Source organism: Schistosoma haematobium, chromosome 1 (assembly GCF_000699445.3).
Source record: "Schistosoma haematobium chromosome 1, whole genome shotgun sequence".
Classification (NCBI taxonomy): domain Eukaryota; kingdom Metazoa; phylum Platyhelminthes; class Trematoda; order Strigeidida; family Schistosomatidae; genus Schistosoma; species Schistosoma haematobium.
This window is the reverse complement of record NC_067196.1, coordinates 47,048,510-47,069,666: the sequence shown is the minus strand read 5'-3', so window position 1 is coordinate 47,069,666 and position 21,157 is coordinate 47,048,510. Positions and strand designations below refer to the sequence as shown.

The 21,157-nt window shown below is 29.6% G+C and overlaps 1 protein-coding gene across 1 annotated transcript in view; it reads left to right on the top strand.

Annotated features, from left to right (window-relative positions):
* MS3_00001418 (uncharacterized protein) overlaps positions 1-21,157 on the top strand; it is a gene marked incomplete at its 5' end in the record, with an annotated part of 65,040 nt that overhangs the window by 30,820 nt on the left and 13,063 nt on the right. The window contains one exon of the mRNA XM_051208873.1: positions 20,011-20,974. Coding sequence (XP_051074277.1) covers positions 20,011-20,974 — 964 coding nt within the window. The remainder of the gene's footprint in view (positions 1-20,010; positions 20,975-21,157) is intronic.

The following is a 21,157-nucleotide window of genomic DNA, read 5'->3' as shown; positions in this document are numbered from 1 at the left end:
AATATGTCTCTTAAAATGGTGAAATATGTTTGAAAGAAATTTTTTGATGCACTATTTATCTTGTTGATATTAGAAATTTAATGGTTAGAATGAAATCACTTCACTAAAGCTAATTAGAGCATTAAGAAGAATATTAAATATCCCAACCAACGAAAACATTATAATTTTTATAATTATACAACGACTATTCATGTCAGTATATTAATCAACTTTGAAATATTGGGTTTAAGTGTATACTAAGAATGACCTGCATATGACAGTAAGTAACTTTCACAATCGAGTTTCAAGAACATTTGAGAACAACCAGTGTTGATAAATAAAAAAATATATTCTCACATAACTTAATGTTTTGTGATTCCTAAATAATCATTATTTACAACTATCCAACTATTATTTTTCCTAAAGTCAATCTAAAATAGAACTTGATTAGGTAAACAGTCATCACAGAAGGGAATTTCTCAATAATGTCCAGATAAACTTCAACTTTGATCACGTTTCCGGCTGTATCAGCTGCTGTTGTTATTCAACGTACTGGATAAACGTGAATAGTGCAGGTTTCTCTCAAATATCCATAATCAAAAGGAAATGAATCAGAGATACAAATCATCAATAACTGACTGTTGATAAATTCTTTCGACTCCGAACCTAATTGAACGAATCTCGCGTCATCATTCAAGCTCCAAATAAAACAAAATGTGTGATATATCAAAATTCTAACTAGATGTCATAACACATAGCTTGAATTTTTAATAAAATCTTTTTCCCTTCTATAACTTTTATGATGCTAACAATTAGTATATATATCAGATACGAGATCAAAACTACAATAAATGACGTGTTGGTTTTCGTTAATGAACGCTGTTTAGCTGCTTTGTGAATCGTCTTAACTTAAATGATCTAAGGATATCATAACCCTGGGAAGATCTCCACTTAAGTTATTACCACAAGACTGTCAACGAATAGCCTATAATGACTTATTTTTGCCAAATAATGTCGCCTCATTACTTTCTGAAATGTTTACTATTGAATATTTAAACAGCCTTTAGATTGTAACACATAAGTCGGTTAAATAAATGACAAACTGCTAATTTCACATTCATGGTTAGGCTTCTGTACCAAATTGGTAAAATATTATACAAATACGTACCTTTTAGGGCGATCATATTAATGGCGTTATTAACTATAGTTAGTAGTTAAGTGATAATATCGATTCGACCACGTCTGTAAATTTGGTCTATATTCTACGATTTTCTGTATAGAGTATTAATCTTAAGTTGGAGCTGGTAATTAATTACATCGATTTGTTATTTTCATTTTTTTCTGTATTATTTTCTACTAATGAATAAATACAATGAAATCTTCAATAATAGTTAATATACCTTATAAATTAGTTATTTATCAGCTTGTAACCAATCACTGACTACATTAAAATGAACGTTTAGACGCTATTTCGATAAATATCACCCGTATTCAGTGAAAAAAGTGTATAAGTAGTCTTCATTTTTATTTTAATTAAACTTTTTCCGTTTAAATCTCACAACCTAAGCTTAAACAACAATTTGCCACCTCTAATCAAAGCATTTTGATTTGCCTACTTCTAAAATCAGTCACAGAAAATTTATTTAACTAATTTCAAGATACGTTGGACAGTAAAATGTAAATTAATCTCTGACAAACTCCACTTCAAAAAAGTTCGTTATTCTTAGTTCTACCCGGGATTCTTAAAAATCATTCTTTTCCTTTTGCTATATGGGATACTTTATGATTTAGATTTTTATTTTTGTTATCTCTGTCAAACAGTAGATATATAACTTTTAAAGTGAAGACTGGTTCAATAAAACTAGCAAAACAGTAATATCTGATATTTGCTATTCGTATTGCAAAAAGTTGTGTTTAAATGTGTAGATGATCAAACAAACAAAAAGCTATTCAAAATTATTTCTTTAAGGTGGTCCCGCGAGAAGATAACGACATGGCTGAGATCTTTTCAAATATACATATATTTTGTCGATTACCGGTACTGACACGAGGGAACCTTTTTCTATGAGAAAAATGCAAACACAGACTCTGTATTTTTTTCGCTTTGTCAACATTTGATATAGAGATTGATAATTAAACTTTTCTATGAATAATCTGGTTTAGTAATAGAACATGTTGAATAATTGTTTTATAATGTTTTATAGATTGGTAGATCTTTTACATAGTGAAATATCAACATAAAAATTTGATAAACTTCAAAATATTCAGAAGATACATTATTTTTCTGATTGTTAACTAATATCTTGATTTGTTTTGACCACGTAATAGGTAGATTTCCAACTGAATATACACACTTTACATATACATTCTATTTGCTTATTGATACTATGTAAATAACACGAATACGATATTTCCTATAGTATAATAACAACGAAATCATATGGTGTAGTGATATTATTAGAATAACATAAAAAAAGAGTATAAAAATACCAAATTATTGATACTTTTGATACTTTCAACCACTTCTGTACATTCATATACATTAACGTATATTACATATATATAATATATATATCAATTAAATTATTGAATCTACAAAATAAAAAAGTGTCCAATATTCAATTAAGGACAATTGATACTTTTAAATTATATTATTTAATAATACACAAAAGTAAATTAGATTAGAATCTGCTTTCTGTTTTTCACCTATAATCTAACACACATAAATATATAAGCGTATTTTGTATCATTATTTTTTCTCATCTCAACACATACTTACATACTGACTAGTTCAGATACAACCTTAGATTTTATCATAGTCTATGTTTAAAAAAACCACTATTTTTAGCGATGTCAAAAAAAGACATTGAATTTTTCATTCTTGTTTATATGTTACCTAGTTAAATAATGAAAAACGTTACCCATCCTTCCACCCCCCGCCCACCACCACCATCATCATCACACTCCTCAACATCTTACATTCGTCATTTTTACGTTATTTTTATTTGAAGAAATATTATGGAACAGAAATGTGTGGCTTTCAAAAAAATAAGTAAATAAATAAATATGTATGTGTATATTCTATGTAAATGGAATTATGCATCTAAGCATGCTTTTTCAAAACATGAATGCAGTAAGTTTTGTAAAGAAAAAAAAATTGAAACAAAAATATCGTTTTTTTTTTAGATTTATGAAATATAAAAATGAAATTTATATTACAAATATAATTGAAAAAAGAACTAAATTTTTCTTCTTAATTTAATTTGTTATTTCATATACTAATTGCAAAAGTTAATTTTTACAAACGAACTAAAAAAGAAAACACAAAAAGAAAAATAATATCGAATAAAAATAAGAGAAAAATATAAACCATTGAAAAAAAATGAAATAGATTAAAGATAAGGAAAAAATTTTAAAAAAAGTGAGAAATTTTCAAGCCAATACATCAATTTACACTTTTATAGATTTTCTTCTTTCTTTTTTATTGAAGAAACCTATTGTCGTTTTTTTTTATTTTTCTATGTTTTACTATGAATATATAGTCCCTTTCATATTGAGCTTGATTTATCATGCTGATACTCTTCATAGTTTAGAAAAGAAATATTGATGGAAATTCGTAAAATTAAAAAAATAATAATTTTTTTTTGTTACCAAATTACAATTAATGATTAAGTCAGTTGATAATGGTTCAAATAATTTTATATAATAATTCAAGTGTTCATATTACTTTATAAATAATATCTAATAGAGATTTTTACAGAATATTCTATTCATTTGATTTGGTAACAAAAAAATTTTCCATCATCATCATCTTAATGGATAAAATCATCAGAGCGAAATTATCACTTTCATTTTTTTTCTTTTCTTTAGCTTTGGATTTTGTTTTTCTAAATGTAAAAATTATAAAATGATTTGTTTAATTTTATTTTTCTTCTCTTTTTTCTTTCCAACGTTATTCATTTAATTATTCAGCCAAAAATAGTAGAAAATCTTGAGGCAATTTTAAAAAATTCTCTTATTGTTCCATTTCAAGAAATGTTAAGCAAAAATGACTATTGGTTATAAAGTGAAATAATGTAGACTTCGATAATTTGTAGAATAACACAATTCTAACGAGCGTTTATAGGATAGATAATATAAGTGAATACAGAAACAAAACTGCATGAGCATTAAGTGGTTTACACAGTGTAACAACCCATCACATTTCTTTCTCATCTTTTATTTAAACACATAATTATTGTTGCAAAGGGGCACCAAATACATGTGTGCCACACAAGTCACTTGATTTACGTTTGGGCTGTGATACTGCCCGGGTGCCCAGACCGAAGCAGGTGGTTTTCTTAGGGGGTCACACGCGAAGCCTTCGGCCTAAATGTCTGATCCACAACGTAGTGGAGCAACGTCAGGTGATACAGTCCCATAGTAGTCGGTGACCAACAGCTGTTTCATGCGCCATCTATTTCCTTAGGATTCTTTAGCCCATGTGCACCATTGGTTTGGAATGAGGGTTTCCCAACTTCCCTAGGTGAATCCTCCATATCCACCAACTCGGTTAAAGCGCCAGACATTCGCTTTTCGTCCTCTCGATTTCACAATCAACACGCCCGCCTAGAGAAAACAGTTAGTAGGACTCTTCTGGCGGTCGTTTTATGCACGCGGCCATGTGAGAACATTTTGAGGGTGAGAGCGGACTCTTCCCTCCCTTAACCGTACCAAAGAATTTGGAGGCTCATCGTTTTGTGAGTACATGACAAAACACATTCATAATGAGATATATAGTATCATACCTAAATAAGAAGGATATTGGTTCGTTAAAAATAAAACAAATGTACTACATACATATCCTTAGTTTTATTTGAAAGCAGTGTAATTTGAAATATCTTTTTATTATTATGATTAGAGTAAATGATTAATTCATTGTTACTTTTGATTGTGGGTATAAACTGTAAAAAAACGTGTCAATGTCCAATTGTAGAATTTACTTTATCAAAACACGAAAGTCATCAAACTAATGAAATTTCAATTGTAATTATGATCAGTTAGCGAATTTTTAAGATCAAAAACGTTGGTGAGACTATAATTTACGGAAGACCTTTGAGCGACGCTAAACTGACCTTGAGAGTATTCACCTAACAACTAGGACCAAATGAGGGTTATGAACCAATTTGAAGGAATAGAATTATGGTTTACAGTTGATGGTTAAAATTAGGAATAAGATTTATGGTTTTTATCACGAACTGCCAACAGCTAATATGCCAAAACTCCTTTAAGCCAAATGGATTAGTGAATTTCGCGTCTGTTATACTTGGTCGTCGCTGATTGTTGTGCCGGAAAAACGCTGATCACTTACATTCGGAACGAGGGGCCTCTGCAATTCCCACGATGCGAAAGTAAGAACACAAAGACTGGTATAAGTGAAGATTTATTAGCACCAAAACACTATGACGACGACGATGATAATAATAATGAATCACAGTAGTCTAAAATACACTGGTTTATATATTGATTGTACAACCATTTTGATTAATAATTGAGATTAAATCACATACTCAGTTATAACAAATCACTTACTAAGCATAGTTCATGTCAACTGAATACAAGAATATCGTATATTATACAGAAGAAAATATTATACTGAGAAAACAAATCAAATACTACACTGAATGATCCTCACGTTGAAGCAAAACGGATGTAATGCCGAATAAAACTCATAATGAGTAACTCAATCGAAAATTGACTTTTCTTTCCATCATATCAGCGTCAAAATCCGAGACCTGTTATCTTATACCCGATTGGTTCATCCATAAATTATAGTCTTGCCAAAACATCAGTACTTTGAAATTGTTTTATGTTCTTTTATTTTTGGATACTTCGTTTATTCATGTATTAATTTAAGTTAATGAAATAGTTAAGTTGTTATACTGATTTCGTCATTTCTGCTTTGAATTCGTTATCATTAAGACACATTTTTACAGGTAATTTTATGAGTTACAATTTACAAACAATCTATTATCATCATTATAAGTGTATATGTAAAATTGTAATCAAACTTGTCAGAAATCATATACACCATTTAGCTTCCTTATATAATGAGACATTTATTATTTATTTTTCAAACCCTTCACTAGTTAAGGATGATTTACTTTCTACTTATTTCAATTACAATACTAAAACAGATAACACTCAAAACCAGAATTATAAACCTCAACATTTTACCAAAATACTAGATGAAGTAAATTATCATATCGACAAATAATGAAACCTACAGTGGTAGACTAGTTCATCTATTATTTCATAAGTAATACTTATTTCGTTTAAATACCATAATTAGAATTTAAATGATGTAATTCTAAGAGAAAATTTTGATTGTAGCAAGAAGTAGTAAAAAGTATCATTTCACTTAACCATAATCGTGTACACACACAAATCGATTTTAAGATGAAACAACTTTTGTTTTAAGAAGCTAAAACCTACTGAGTTATTCATGTCATGACTTAATGTATTATATTCATACCATCAAATGTTGACGTCACCATATTCCAAACTGACTTCAGCTAACAATATGAATCAATAAATTCTAAATCAGTATATTAAATTTGTAATTGTTACTATGATACCTTTAAATCATGGACTTTTTTTCCTTGTATAGGTATGAGTGCATATTTCTACAAAGTTATAAACTATGACAAAATCAATGAAAATGTCTACCTGTTTACAGTAATCCTCCATCAGTTATCAATAAGATTTAAGAATACAATAGTAAATATAAATGTATTATCTCTAACACACTTAAATATGATTTTTTTTTCTTTCGTTTCATACCAAAAATTCATCTTAATTTAACGAATTAAAACATGTCAAATCTTCGTTTATAAATATACTACCCATTATAATTTTAGTTTATTTAAAACTAAAGAAAACATTTGAAATAGAATGGATTTATTTTATTTTTTTGTTAACCAAGTTTTCTCTCGTTTCATTTAAATGTACATATAGGGAAGGTAAAAAAAAACAACTTGAAATAGAGATAATGAAACTCATCATCAGTCAGTTTTGTTAAAAAGAAAGAAAGATTCTATTTAACTTTTATTCGAAAGAAATCACAAAAAAAAGAAAAAGAAGTAAATATAAAAGACAGTTGTGAGAAAATTCCTTTATGAGAATGTTAGTTGGAGTAGATAATTATCTATGATTTATAACATATACACAATAACTGTGATGAGAGTCCGATTAGTGTAGCATTAAAACAATGAAACTTGTTATATGCATAAGGCAAACATATTTACACTTCTAAATAAAGCTTTGAAATTATCTACTGATTTTCATCAGCAGTAGTAGTAGTAGTAATAATAGCATTATTCATAGAATAAGTATTCATTTAACGGTAAATATTTTATGGGGGTAAAATAAACTAATTTTCAATGTATATTGATGACTTATGTTTTCTATGTTTAACAAAGACTTTTTCGAAAGCAAGAAACATCTGTTAAGACAAATATTTACCAGAAGTGAATCATTTGTTTACTTATTATATTCAGATAACACTTTATCTGCACATATGTCGTTGAATTAATTTTTTTCCCGATAAACATTTTTCTATTAACGTTAATGTTCTACATGGTATTCAATGGTTCGGCAAGAAAATACATTAATTAGTCAAATGTAGCCAATAGGTAAACATAATTTTTTAGAACAAATCAATTAAGACGATTTTTCAAATATATGAGTCTCCTTATTTCACAAAAATATAAAATCATTTTTAAATTGATTGACAGAGTGCTCAATCGTTTGGGGTACCTAATTTTTTTCAACCGTGCAAATAATATAAATAACCTACTTGTTTTAAGATTTGCTTGAAGGGAATAATTACGAATGCTAATTGTATGTACTCATAACATATTATGAAGGAATTACGGATTGTTGTGATGCTAAATACTGGAAAAGTCAAACAGAAACCCTGCAGTTCTTGACGTACTTCTGTTTTTATCTATTTTTCGAGAAAAAAACGACAGACAAGTGATATACGATGAATTAAAGTTGGACATTAACACAATAAGATGATAACTCAATATTCAAGATGTTAACCGTATATATGTGAGACCGAAGTTCCTGGGTTTGATTCCCGGATGCGCGATCGTAGTTTGGTAGTGCTGAAGAGTTCAATACTAGATTGAAACGGTAGTTCATTACTTCTAGATTTTCATTAGTCTCCTAAGTTAGGTCAATCCATGATTTCAGTGAAATAGAAAAAACAATTGTTGCGAATAAATCGGAAAATTTTCCTCATAATGGAAGATAGGTGGTAAATACTAACAGCTTTGAATAATTAGAGTTTGATTGTGTGTTAAAGTGATATCTCATGAAGCGTTGTAGAATTGAGGCTACGAATTTTTCACCACAACAAAATTTGTTGTATTGAATTATTATTACTATTATTTCGAGGATGTCCAAGTGAAATATTTAGAAACATCAAGCTTAACCTTAACATGGACTGTTTTCTTGGAAATTTCGACATGCTGACTTTATAACATTAAGAGTTTCAAATCAGTTTCAACAAGTTTAAATGTATTTTTAGTTTACAACTATTAAACTAAAGGACAACATGCATGCAGACATGTAAAACATTTGATAAACTGATTAACAATTAGCTTTACCAACTCTCACAAATATTTCCATGATATATTTTATGGAAATTATTGTCTAGTTTGTTTGAACTAACCACAGAGAGTGCTAGATATATTATTATCTGACAGACGGTGACCTTTTTAAATGAAAAGGTCATTGAAGTCAACAACTACTTCTTTGGTACCTATTCATTAGTCATCAATTTCTTCATTACCTTTAAAAATTGAAATTTAAAGGAATCCTTATATAACTTGATCCTGTTGACTGTGATCAATAACATACCAGATTGATTTTAAATTTTAAATATTAATGTTGTCAGAAGGGATTTTGTGGATGATATAGTAATTTTAATAGTTGAGATCATGAGTCGTTTGAAGTTAGACCACCATGGAAAACCAGGAAGCATTGGACGGCCGTTTCGTTCTACTATAGGACTCCTTAGCAGTGCGCATCCACGATCCCACCTCGCGAGATTCGAACCCAGGACCTATCAGTCTCGCGCGCTATCACTTAACCATTAGACCACTGAGTCGGCATTCAACGGTATTACTGTCTAACTTCAACTAATTCACGAAATTAATATTATCCTCTCTGTTCCTAAGTTGAACATCAGTTTTTCTCATCAACTAATTATGGATTTATTATTTTTGTGAACTGATTTTTTAAACTATATCAGCAATATACTAACACGGACTATTCTGTTCAGATTTAATTCATTACGATCATTCTATCACTAATTATTAGTAAAACAATAATTATAATGATAAAAACTATTAAATACCGTTTTGATATGTTTTCTTCTAAGTTCAATTTATCATTTAAACTCTATACTTAATAGCATTAGTTGATGTTATTCCAATTGGTTATAGATATTTCAGATGATAAACTCATTATATTGAATAAGTCATTGACTATTTGAACTCAGTAGCAAAGGGGGCAGAGCATGTAAGGTGAAAGTTTTGGTTTTGATTCTCAATGTGGAAATCTATCTGGGATGTAAGTACATTAAACCGACGAGTCCAGAACGGAATAAAATTAGCATCATGGATTTCACTGCTAGTCACTTTCAAATCATGCTGAAAAAATTAGTCATATCACTTTAACTAGTTAAGAGTAATAGCTCTTATTACATCATAATTTAAACACTAATGATCATCCTTGTCACAATACTAACTCAATATTATGTTATGTACTATGTTAGTTTTATGAAGTTTCACAATATGTTTCATTTATCTCACGAAATCACACGAATTGAAGAACTACCGAAACTTAGGGGGCATTAGAGAGCTGTCTCATCATAATTGGATCTTCATGAAACTGGACACTTAGAATTGAGTTAAAGATCATAGTGTGCCTCATTACGTGCACAATATCTTACTGTATGCCAATGACTAAAATATTAAAAATATTAAAAAATTTAAAAATATTAGACCGAACTGTCAGAATAAATAAATTAAATTAATCACCCATAGTCATATAAAAAAGCTTTATATTGTTATATCTGTTATAACTTGTGGCCTATCATGTCTTCAAGATGCCGAAAACCACAGCATTGTCCTACGCCTTTAAGACCCTGAAAGAGACTTCACGAAGATTTCGCCGGTCTAATTCAAGGTAAAATATTTCTAATTATTGTGGATGGAGTTATGAAGTGGCCAGAAATATATAGTATAACCAATTGTACGGCCTCGAAAACAATCCACAAGTTGTTAAGTTTGTTCAGCTGCTTGGAGTCCAAGAGACTTTAGCGACTGAAAATGGATCACAATTGGTTACAGAATCATCCAAGTATTTTTGTAACATAAATAGAATAACACATCTACGTTCTGTGCCCTATCATCCCCAATCGAATGGACAAGTAGAATGTTTTGTCGATACATTTAAACGAGCATTACCGAAAGGAGGAGGTAATCACAGAACTTGAACGGCCTACAGAACTACTCCTAACCCAACTATCCCAGAGAGAATGTCGCCTGCTGAAGCCATGTTTGAGAAACCTATCCGCACTATTGTTGCCACCCAAAATAGTAGATGTTGTTATAATCATAAAGTTGGCAATAAAGTTTTCGTTAGGTTCTACCTCGGAAAGAAGCGATGGGGATCAGAAAAAATCGTACAAAGATTGGGAAGAGTTTTGTACAGAGTTCAAGGAACTTTTGGCGCATGTATCAGACACACAAATCAAATCCTTAACGATAAAGGAATGATGCACATTCGAGATAATCAGCTGAATCTTCCATTTGAGTTAGTCTCAGATACATCAACGACACAGACACCCAAGAATACCGAAAAGAAGACTTGGACCAGAGAGACAGAGAAAAAAATGGAACACTATCGCAAATCAGTCGTCAGGCTACAAGTGGACGCAAGAAAAAATTTCATTCCGGGTATATGTTGGGACGTTTGAACGTCAGTCTACAAACGCTAATATCTAAAGATACCCATGATGTTTTGTAGATTATGATTTTTACCCAACAAGCAATACTACAGTCTTCTGTCTTCTGACTTGCGACTGTGGGGTTCTATACGTTCGAGTTTCGTAGTTGTATACTGTATTCCGCATTAATCAAGAAGCGAACTTAACAAGATCATCTTGTATAAAATTAAGTTTCGCTTCTAATCAAAACAAAACTAACTTGTTATTCAACTATTAAAGTAATAGTAAATTGTTTTATTACCACTTTGTTTTTATCAAATAAAGGTCATAGTAATGCCTTGGAGTTTATTTGTATTCGAATGTGAGAAAAGTATCAAATTTAAAAATTCTCTTATCAACATCATTTTCATGTTCACTTAATCAATAGACACAATAACAAAATAACAATGAGTTAAAGGCCAATAATCATTATTAAGGTAAAATCCCTAGAAATTTATTGCACTTTTAATATATACTTAAGAATTGAATTAAATTAAATTTCATTGGTTACAGATAATTTAATCATTGTTTCTTTTTTATGATCATAATGAATCGATATTGTCAAAAGATTAATTGAAAATGAATTTATTGGTTTATTGATCTATGTGACACAACTTCAAAAAAGTTACATCTGTAAAGATTAAAACTTAAAGTATATTGACTCAAAGTGAATTAATGTTTTAATTTACATCTATCTGTAATATTAATATTTCACTAATTCTAAACACACTGCTTATTTAACTTAATATTTTTCAATCAATCAGATTTGAAATGAATTATCAGTAAAAATCAATATATTTGAAACTTATATCCATGATGTGATGGCCTTCTTGAACATCTGCGCTACCTGTTCCTGCTGTCTAGATATTTCAATAAGTTATCTAAAATTATTTATTTTAATACATTATTATGGCTATTATTCGCATAACCTATTCAGGCACGTTTCTGAAAAGTATACAACCTTTCGTCGTACAATTTAAAAAAGGCTCAATCAGAGATATAGTAGTTGCTGGAAATATGCAGTGTAAAGAACGTAAATTATTTGGATGTCGATTGACTGAAATATTAACTTCTAACTGACGATTACTCAATGTTTATCATCAGGATCCACCAAGAAGTAAGAAACGGAAACTTGTTGAAATACTTTGTTCTGAAAATTATATATTGTACCAAAAATATAATACTGAATAAAGCTAAAAATAGTAATAATGATAGAAAAGGTGTGTTTTATTTTTCCAGTGTTATTGTAGGCTTAAGTTTATAAACAATGCTGAATATATTTATCTTCGAATTAAATGTACTCGTTTGTTAATACAATAGTATAACTAAACGATTGTTTTCAGGGTTCCCGATCGTTATTGTAAATACTTTGCACAATAAGAAATCAATTGGTTCATGTTCATCTGTAAAACGTTATGCACAGGAGTATTTGGATCAACTATCTGCTAGTATATTGCAAACTGTTAGCATATTTTTATGTTAAATAAACAATCAATTGGAAAACCAGGAGAATCTCTAGAAAATTTCGGTTCAGTTAACACTACCAGTAAACGAATGTCGATGTGGCTAAAACATTGATATACGTGTATTTATTGTCAAAACAATTCTATTAATAGCATCCTTCTATCAATAAATGTTCACTTTACTCCACACTTTAGAAAACATTTTCAACTTCATGAATTTAGTCTCACATTAGACTACGTAACCATTGATCCCTCACTTTTTAGATTAAAAATACAATCACATCGACCCTGAGCTTATCCTATATCATTAAAATGGTATTTACTTACTCTTCTTTCTAACAGATTAACAAGATTAATAAAATATCAGAAGAATTGTTGACTAATGCCATATTTCATTGTCAAACTCTCAGAGGACATTTAGGTTCACTACTTGTAATACTTAATTACCAGGATATAGCTCACATGTAATGCAGGAAAATAAAATGTTTTACCTAAAATCTACAGAAATTTACCTATTATTTACAATTCGTTTTTAATATTTATCGGTGCTTACCTATAAACTTTGCCGGAAGAAAACAAATGATCTTTAAGTGATTGATGTAGCCATATTTAGCTAGTAAGTTAAAATCAGATAGCATTTTTCTAATTTTGTACATAAATGATCATGTTCCTTTTTCACGTTTAATATAAAATGCCAACCTGAAAGTTATGCCTAATATTTCTTTCTTTACAATTATTTCCTCTATGATAAATCAGTATTTACGACACAAGTGTAACAAACACGAAGATCTTCTTCTTGACCTCAATGTAAAATAATAATTTAAATAGACTATATTACTAAATATTTCTGTAATTATGACTAAGTTATATGTGTTTCACTAGCCGAAGACTTTTCATATGTCAAATATTAGCTGTTCATGGATTAGTGAGTACATGTGTATGTGTATGTCAAAACAATCCAACCAATACTGTTAAATCAGGTGAAATCACTTAGCGTTTGATTTACTTATGTTTTATTAAGCTTCCTCTTTAATTCAAGTACATTGACCTTATTAAAATGTATAGTGGATTATACTTAAAACGGTAAATAATATTAATCGGGTTAACACCAATCTATTATTTTAAATAAGGTCACTTGTCAGATGTTAGGAATAATTCCCAACAACTCTTGTCACTTAATGCAAACATTTTTAATTTTTTTATTTCCAAATAAAATTATTATTAACTACTTGTGTTTAACATAATTTCCGTACACTGCCAGCTTACAAGGTAGCACTTTTAAGCACTCTGGTGTAAATACTGAGATAAATAAGTAAAACTTTCATACAATAAACTAGGTTGAAGTTATCATTTATATTTTGAATTTCAAACTGACTACTCAATTAGCTTTGTTAAACCAAGTCACAGAATTCAGAAAACTAAGTAAATCAATTCATCCATCGTTAAGGTATAATAAACGACTAAGATGGCTGTAACAATTTCTTATCCTACCCCGCCAAGAAAAGTAATGATAAGAAATAGTTAACGGTATGAGGAATTGTAGAGACTGTAAAGTTTTTGCTGTTGAATTCGTGGTCCTTAACCAGTGAAGTTGAATCGTGTCGGATGTGATGCAGTTACCCACGGAAGATGGAAAATGGTTACGCGACATGGTAGACCGGTTAAAGTTAGATATTAACGCCGTTGGACGCCGACTCAGTGGTCTAGGGATTAAGAGTTCGTGCGCGAGACCGAAGGTCCCGTGTGCGGGTTCGCGGGTGAGCACTGCTGAAAAATCCCATACTAGGACGAAACGGTCATCCAGTGCTTCCAGGTTTTAAATGATGGTTTAGCCGTGATCGACTCGTACATTCAACTGTGAAAAAATAACTGCATAGCAGTAGAATAGTGAACGTTATCATTAACAGTTTGAGCTGTTTTGAGTTTTTGATATAAATTACTCCGACAATTATATAATCCAGACTTTTGTAACGACGGTGAAATTATAAGCTTCTAACAAGCAGATTTCGGTTACACCAAACATGATCAACAATATCAATATAACAACTTCCTTTAAATGGAATGTCTAAAAATCAAAGCATAAATTTAAACTGTGTGCGACTCACAGAATCTATTTGCGCATGTTAAGTAATGTAACAACTTAAAATGTCTGTAAAGTAATGACTGGAGCAAGTCATAATATCATAATAACCAGAATAATTACGTCATACTTCCTTTGCAAACAGTTAATTTGCTAAAACTAATAGAGTCCTTATAAACCGTATAGCATTCAAATATAGGAAAGGAACGTACAAATAAAAATAATCTGATAATAGCCTATTTTCATGAGGGAAAAAACGATATGCTGTTATTTAGTTTTACAATACTATCTTAGTAGCAAAGAAAGTAATTGGTATTGTTGTGGATTATTAGCCTAGAAGGAAACTTTTTAACTCTACATTTCTGGTAGTTTTTTTCTTCTTACGGCGCTATCTAAATGACACTTGATCAATTAGGAATCGGCATACCCGATAACGTCATATATTTAGCACCTTTGAAATCCTAAGTATTTGTCTAGTATGATGGGAGCTCGTGTTTACATCCAAACTTTGTTGATAACCGTAGGGAGTAATCTAGAAGTTAATGAATCTGTGTAATTATGTAAGATTTGTTATTACTTTGATAGATGAAGCAATTCACTCTCATTGGAATTCAGAATGAGTTATGTCAATTAGGGTTATCTGCTCACACAGTGTTTTGTTAAGATTAGTTCGATCCTATTTCTGTTAAAGCTGATTTCTCCGAGATGTATATTTTTCTTTTCACAATAGATGAAAGTACTATTTTGATATTTTAAACATATTTTGCATGAGTAAGCAGTTTTCTTTAGAGTTTCAAAAAAATGCCATTTTACTTATATCAAGATTGAATTAGCATCAAACATGGTTATGATATTAGAACAACTTAATTCATAACTGGATGTATTACAATCTAACAGTTATAAAAAGTTATTTTAAAAATTAATAGTCAAATTGGTTGATGTGTCATTTGATGTTTTCTTTTAAGATTGTAAAATGAGAATAAATAATGCCCAATTGAAAAGGTATTTGAAGATTATTCAATTATATAGTCTAACTCTTACCTGTTATCTAGTTAGGATCGATCCATGATGTAAACTACAAATAAACTAGTCTTATAAATCACGTTGTAAGGAAATGACTAAATTCAATTATAAATATGCTTAGATTCACTCTATATATTAGAATGATGACAAAAGAAAAAAATGGTTCTACATGAAACTGAAACAATTCGAGTTGATTCATATTTCTTTAGTTTCCATCTCAAAATTCAAGATCAAATGCATGTTTCATTGTCCAACATACACGTTTTATTCATTAACTTTTCGTAATTCGTTTTCATTATTTTTCATGAAGTGAAAAATAGTGGGCGATTAAACATTGGAATTTAAAAATACAAATGATTTCCCCGTTTTTTTTCAAATATTTCCCACATACCCATGTACAAACACTTTACTCAAATTTATTTTTCAAAATAAAATTTGTTTTCCTAGAAAAATCACTTTGACCCAGTATTTATCTGGATATATATATATATGATCAGATCATTTCACAAAATCCCATTTCATGATGATGATAAATGTTTGAGTAAATCAATAGAATAAACTATCATTTGCATGTTCATCTCTGTGTGTATATGTGTGCGCGCATCAGTGTGTATGTGTATGAACAATACAGCTAAATAACAAAAATTAATTTATAAACTTGATAAATAAATAAATAAATAGATAAATTAATCAACACCATCCCAACAGTGCTAATGATCACCACCATCATCATCATAACAATGATGATAATGGCAAACGTAGCAAAATAAATCATTGTAATTGGTAACGTAATTTATATAGGAAATTTAAAAATAAATAATAAACAGATCGATATATATATATATCTATATATTCCCTGCCTCATGGTTAAAATTACACTGAAAGAATGAAACAGTGAATGTGATAAATTTAAATCACACCTGTGTGTGTTTATATATATAGATAGTAAATACTCACTACTAATTGTCACGATATTTTGCTAGATTTATTATATAAAAAAAATAATAAACATGTGAACTAAAATTTTACCAATTACAAATTCCATCAATTCAATGAATAGAAAAATATTGAGCCAGATATAAACTTATAATTTACTGACTAATTAAATAATAAAACCACTCAGCAACAACAACAACTAAAAAAATTTCACTTTGTTAGATTTATGAATGCTTTGATTTTTATAATAATAATCTTAAACGAAGATGATCATACTTATTACATTATCAAATCTGTTGGTCTTATTGCAACATATGACACTAATCTGATTTCCTAGAACTCCTTTTATAAATGATGAAGTTTTATAGTATAAATCAGTTGGTAATTATGTTTCACAGTTAATCAAGCATAAACATAAGGTTTAGTGACATTATTATTATATATATATATATATATATATATATATATAGAGAGAGAGAGAGAGAGATTTATTATTATTATTCAATTTATTTCTCTCAACTCTTATTCTCTATCTTCCTGTCTTATTGTTAGCACATGTTTTAACCACCCAACAAATTCAAATACATACATACACACTTGTAATAATTCCTTTCATAATTATGTGAATATTTGCATGTGTGCTTATGCATAATTGGATAAAAGGAGAGAATAACACTAGCTTTAATCACCGACCCGAATATCCATTACTGCTATTATAATCTTAATAATAATAATAATAATTATTATTATTATTATTATTATCATTATTATTATTATTATTACAATTACTATGATTAAATTAGAAGAAAACTGAAAGAGAAAGAGATTATGTGAAAATCGATTATGTTTTTTATGAAGCTAAGTAAATAAATAAATAAACAAATTAAAAATGATATACAAACGATAAATACAAAAATAACAGCTGCTATATTTATGCCAATACAAACATGAAAATCATTTATTGTCCTTATTAGTATTGAAATATTAAAATAATAAGATAAAATAGATTTGAGGAATAAATGAAATTTCAATATCAGAATAAGTTTACTTCCTATTGAACCGGAAAAAATTATTTTTTTCTCTCGGTTGACTGCTAAATAACTAAGTCTAATCACTGTTATTATAATGATTACTATTTTGAGATAATCACGTCAATATTGTTTCTGGATGATAAATCTAAATCAGTGATATATATATCTATATATATATGGGTAGAAATAAGTAACTGGAACTAAACAAAACTCGCATGGATTTGAAAATGAATAATTCAATACATTCAGTTTAGGACTGTAGACCGACATATACATAGATACATGTATGCGCGTATATATATATATATATATATATATATATATATATATATATATATATATATGTAAATTGTAGACCTGTTTCTTTGTATTTCTGTACGGTGTCTATCAGTAAAACCCAGGAATCGCTCTTCATTCCGTCTAAGGCTAAGTGGATGAATATATCTGTAACTACAGGCACGCTTGATGGAGAAGCTTTGGAAGATGTGGAAACTTTCACGTACCTGGGAAGCATCATCGATGAACAAAGTGGATAGGATACAGATGTAAAGATGAATAGTGGCAATGCAAGAGGCATATTCCTACAATTAAAGAACATATGGAACTCCAAACAACTGTATGCAAGTCAATATCTAATTCAGAATCATCATTACGAACATCAAACACAGTTATACTGTACGGAACTGAAACGCGGAGAACTACTACAACCATAATCAAACATCCACAAGTATTTGTAAACAATTGTTTATGTAAGATACTTAGTGTCTGTTGACCGGATACCATCAGCAACAGTCTACTGTAGAAGAGAACAAACCAAATTACAGCTGAGGAAGAAATCAGGAAAAGACGTTGGTAGTTGATAGAACATACAATACGGAAACCATCAGGAGGCAAGCTGTAAACGAAAAAGAGGAAGGCTAAAGGACACACTACGTCGTGAATTGGAAGCAAACAACAGAAGAATGAATAACAACTAGAAAGAACTGGAAAGGATTGTCCAGGACAGGGTTGGATGGTGACTACTGGTGGCCAGTCTATGTTCCATCACGATGGGTAACAGGAGTAAGAAGTAAGTAAGTACAAGCAATTTCAAGGTATCAGTTCAAGAATTTCGTATTCCAACAAACATTGATCAAGTTCAATTTCAAATATCAACTGAAAGATTATAGAAAGTATTGAAACATTTGATGTGCACCGACTAGTCTAAAAAAGATTTCAGTAATGCATATTTTTCATACAATTTTATCTGTATACATTAAAAAAAATAATTCTTGGGCATAAATAATTAATAACTACCAAACTTCAGTATATCATATTCATTTCACTATAAACTAATTACACCCTAGTGAATAAAAAGTTTAAAAAGTACGATGAAAATAAATTCAAAAGACTAGAAATTAATGATTTCAGTGGAATAGCTTATTTTCGTTTAAGGATTTTTCAGCTTTTATCAGCTTCTTGTGACATGTATAATATTTGAATGCTGAATTTCTTTGTAAAACTTTATCAGACTCTTTTGTAAAGGAAATTTTGTCCAAGTTTATATAAACATGAACTAGAGTATATTTAAGAAGACTCAATAGTATTATGCAGGTGAATATCATTGTCAAAAGTAGTGTGAGAAAATTCAATAATTTTTTGTATAAGAAACACAATACCGATAGAAATAAAGTTTTATATTATGGTAAACGAATAGATATTACTAATGATTAGGATTAAAAGTAATGAAGTGACCGATCAATTTCAGTCCTAAACATCAGTGGGAAGATCCAAACAACCAATACAAAAACTACCTTGCCAAGTTTATGTATGAATGCATTTAATATATTATATTTTGGGATATAGCTATATGTCCTTTAGGTATACCTAGACTGAATATACAGTATGTAGAGATCTACAGAGAATCGATAATCGATAAGCCGTCGTTTTTAGTTTAGGGCCTCTCGACAGTGTTCACTAATGAGCCTTTATATTACGTAACAGTTAAAAACTTAGTGGTTGGCGTTTTCGATCCAAGTGACAAACTAAAACGAGAATCACTCAGTGGTATCGTTGATATCCGTCTCATAATCCTTTGTAGGAATGGACTAGCATCGCACAAAAATATAAAGTTGGAATATGCTAACTTTTTGACGATGTATATAGGTCAATTAAGGAATTCATTTACCAAGTACTAGTAAGTACACTTGTGGACACAATTTTCTCTAATTTGATGTCTATTGATATTATCCAACTACAAAAACTGAGTAAAATATGACTATGAATTCAAAGCGCTATAACCATTAGGTCATCATTCCATACATAACTGGGTTTACAGCGATAAGCCACTCCAGTACTATTTAAATTCCCTTGTTCTTAAATTGACCATATTCATGATAGTATATTCAGATGTCATAGATCAATAGATTTATAAACTATGAGTCTATTTAATAACGTAAAATTTATTTTGATTTTTAGTTAATTGCTACTGATCCAGATGAAGGTCTACGAGGAAAAGTGACATATAATTTACTCAGTGGTAATGAGGGTGGACAATTTGAACTGGACTCAGAGAGTGGATGGTTATATTTAGCTCAACCATTAATAACATATTCTTCGACAGTTGAATCTAATGATGATACTACTCATAATCATAATAATAATAATAATAATGGTCAACAGTCTAGCTCTAAAAGATGGCATTCTATTACAACTTCAATGTATCGTTTATATTTACAAGCAACTGATCATGGTGTACCACCAAAAACTTCATCATCTGTTTTAGATATTTTTGTTCAAAAACCATTTTTCTCTTCATCTTCGTTAAATGGACCACAAAAATCTCGATTAAAAATTTACGACCAAAAAAGCAATACAGCTAATAATCATAATAATAACAATAATAATAATGGAATGAATGATTATGAAACAGAAGAAACATTGAAATTATCATCACATTCTATAAACAATGATGTATCAAATTTATGGAGTTCTCAGTTGCATCAATCTCACAGAGGTCTACTACTTTCTTCTGATTTATTAATATTAATTGCTATGGTGATAGCTACACTAGCCGCACTTGTTTTAATTTTCATTCTGTTTGTAATAGTTCGATGTCGTAGCGCAAAAACTCAACAAACAATAAGAACAACTGAATCTCCATATTCGTTTAATGATTCCCAACATAATCGAATACACAATCAACAATCCCAACTTTCTTCTACTTCTACACATTGTAATAAAAAATGGCATAATAATTTTGGTACATCAAACGATTTAAGAAGAAATAAATTAAAGAAAATTCTTCCTGAATCACGTTTCAGTTTATCTCAATGTTTACGTTCCCCTCAACATGATTGTACGTTACCTTGTCATAAAAGTCAGACACTAAGATCAGGTTGTCTCAGTGGAGCGAGATACCCTTCGGAACAAGTGAATCAAGGTAAACTGTTTTTATCTCTCATTTAAATGTAAACTATTTCCTAGAAAAGCGACTGATAGATTAAAATTACCAGTATAGTTAATTTCTGGTTGGTTGGTAAAAGCTTTTTGACGCACTTTTAGATGTATAGTCATCAAACATTTTAGTGCTGTTTACACCGAGAAAACCAAGCATTAAGTTCAG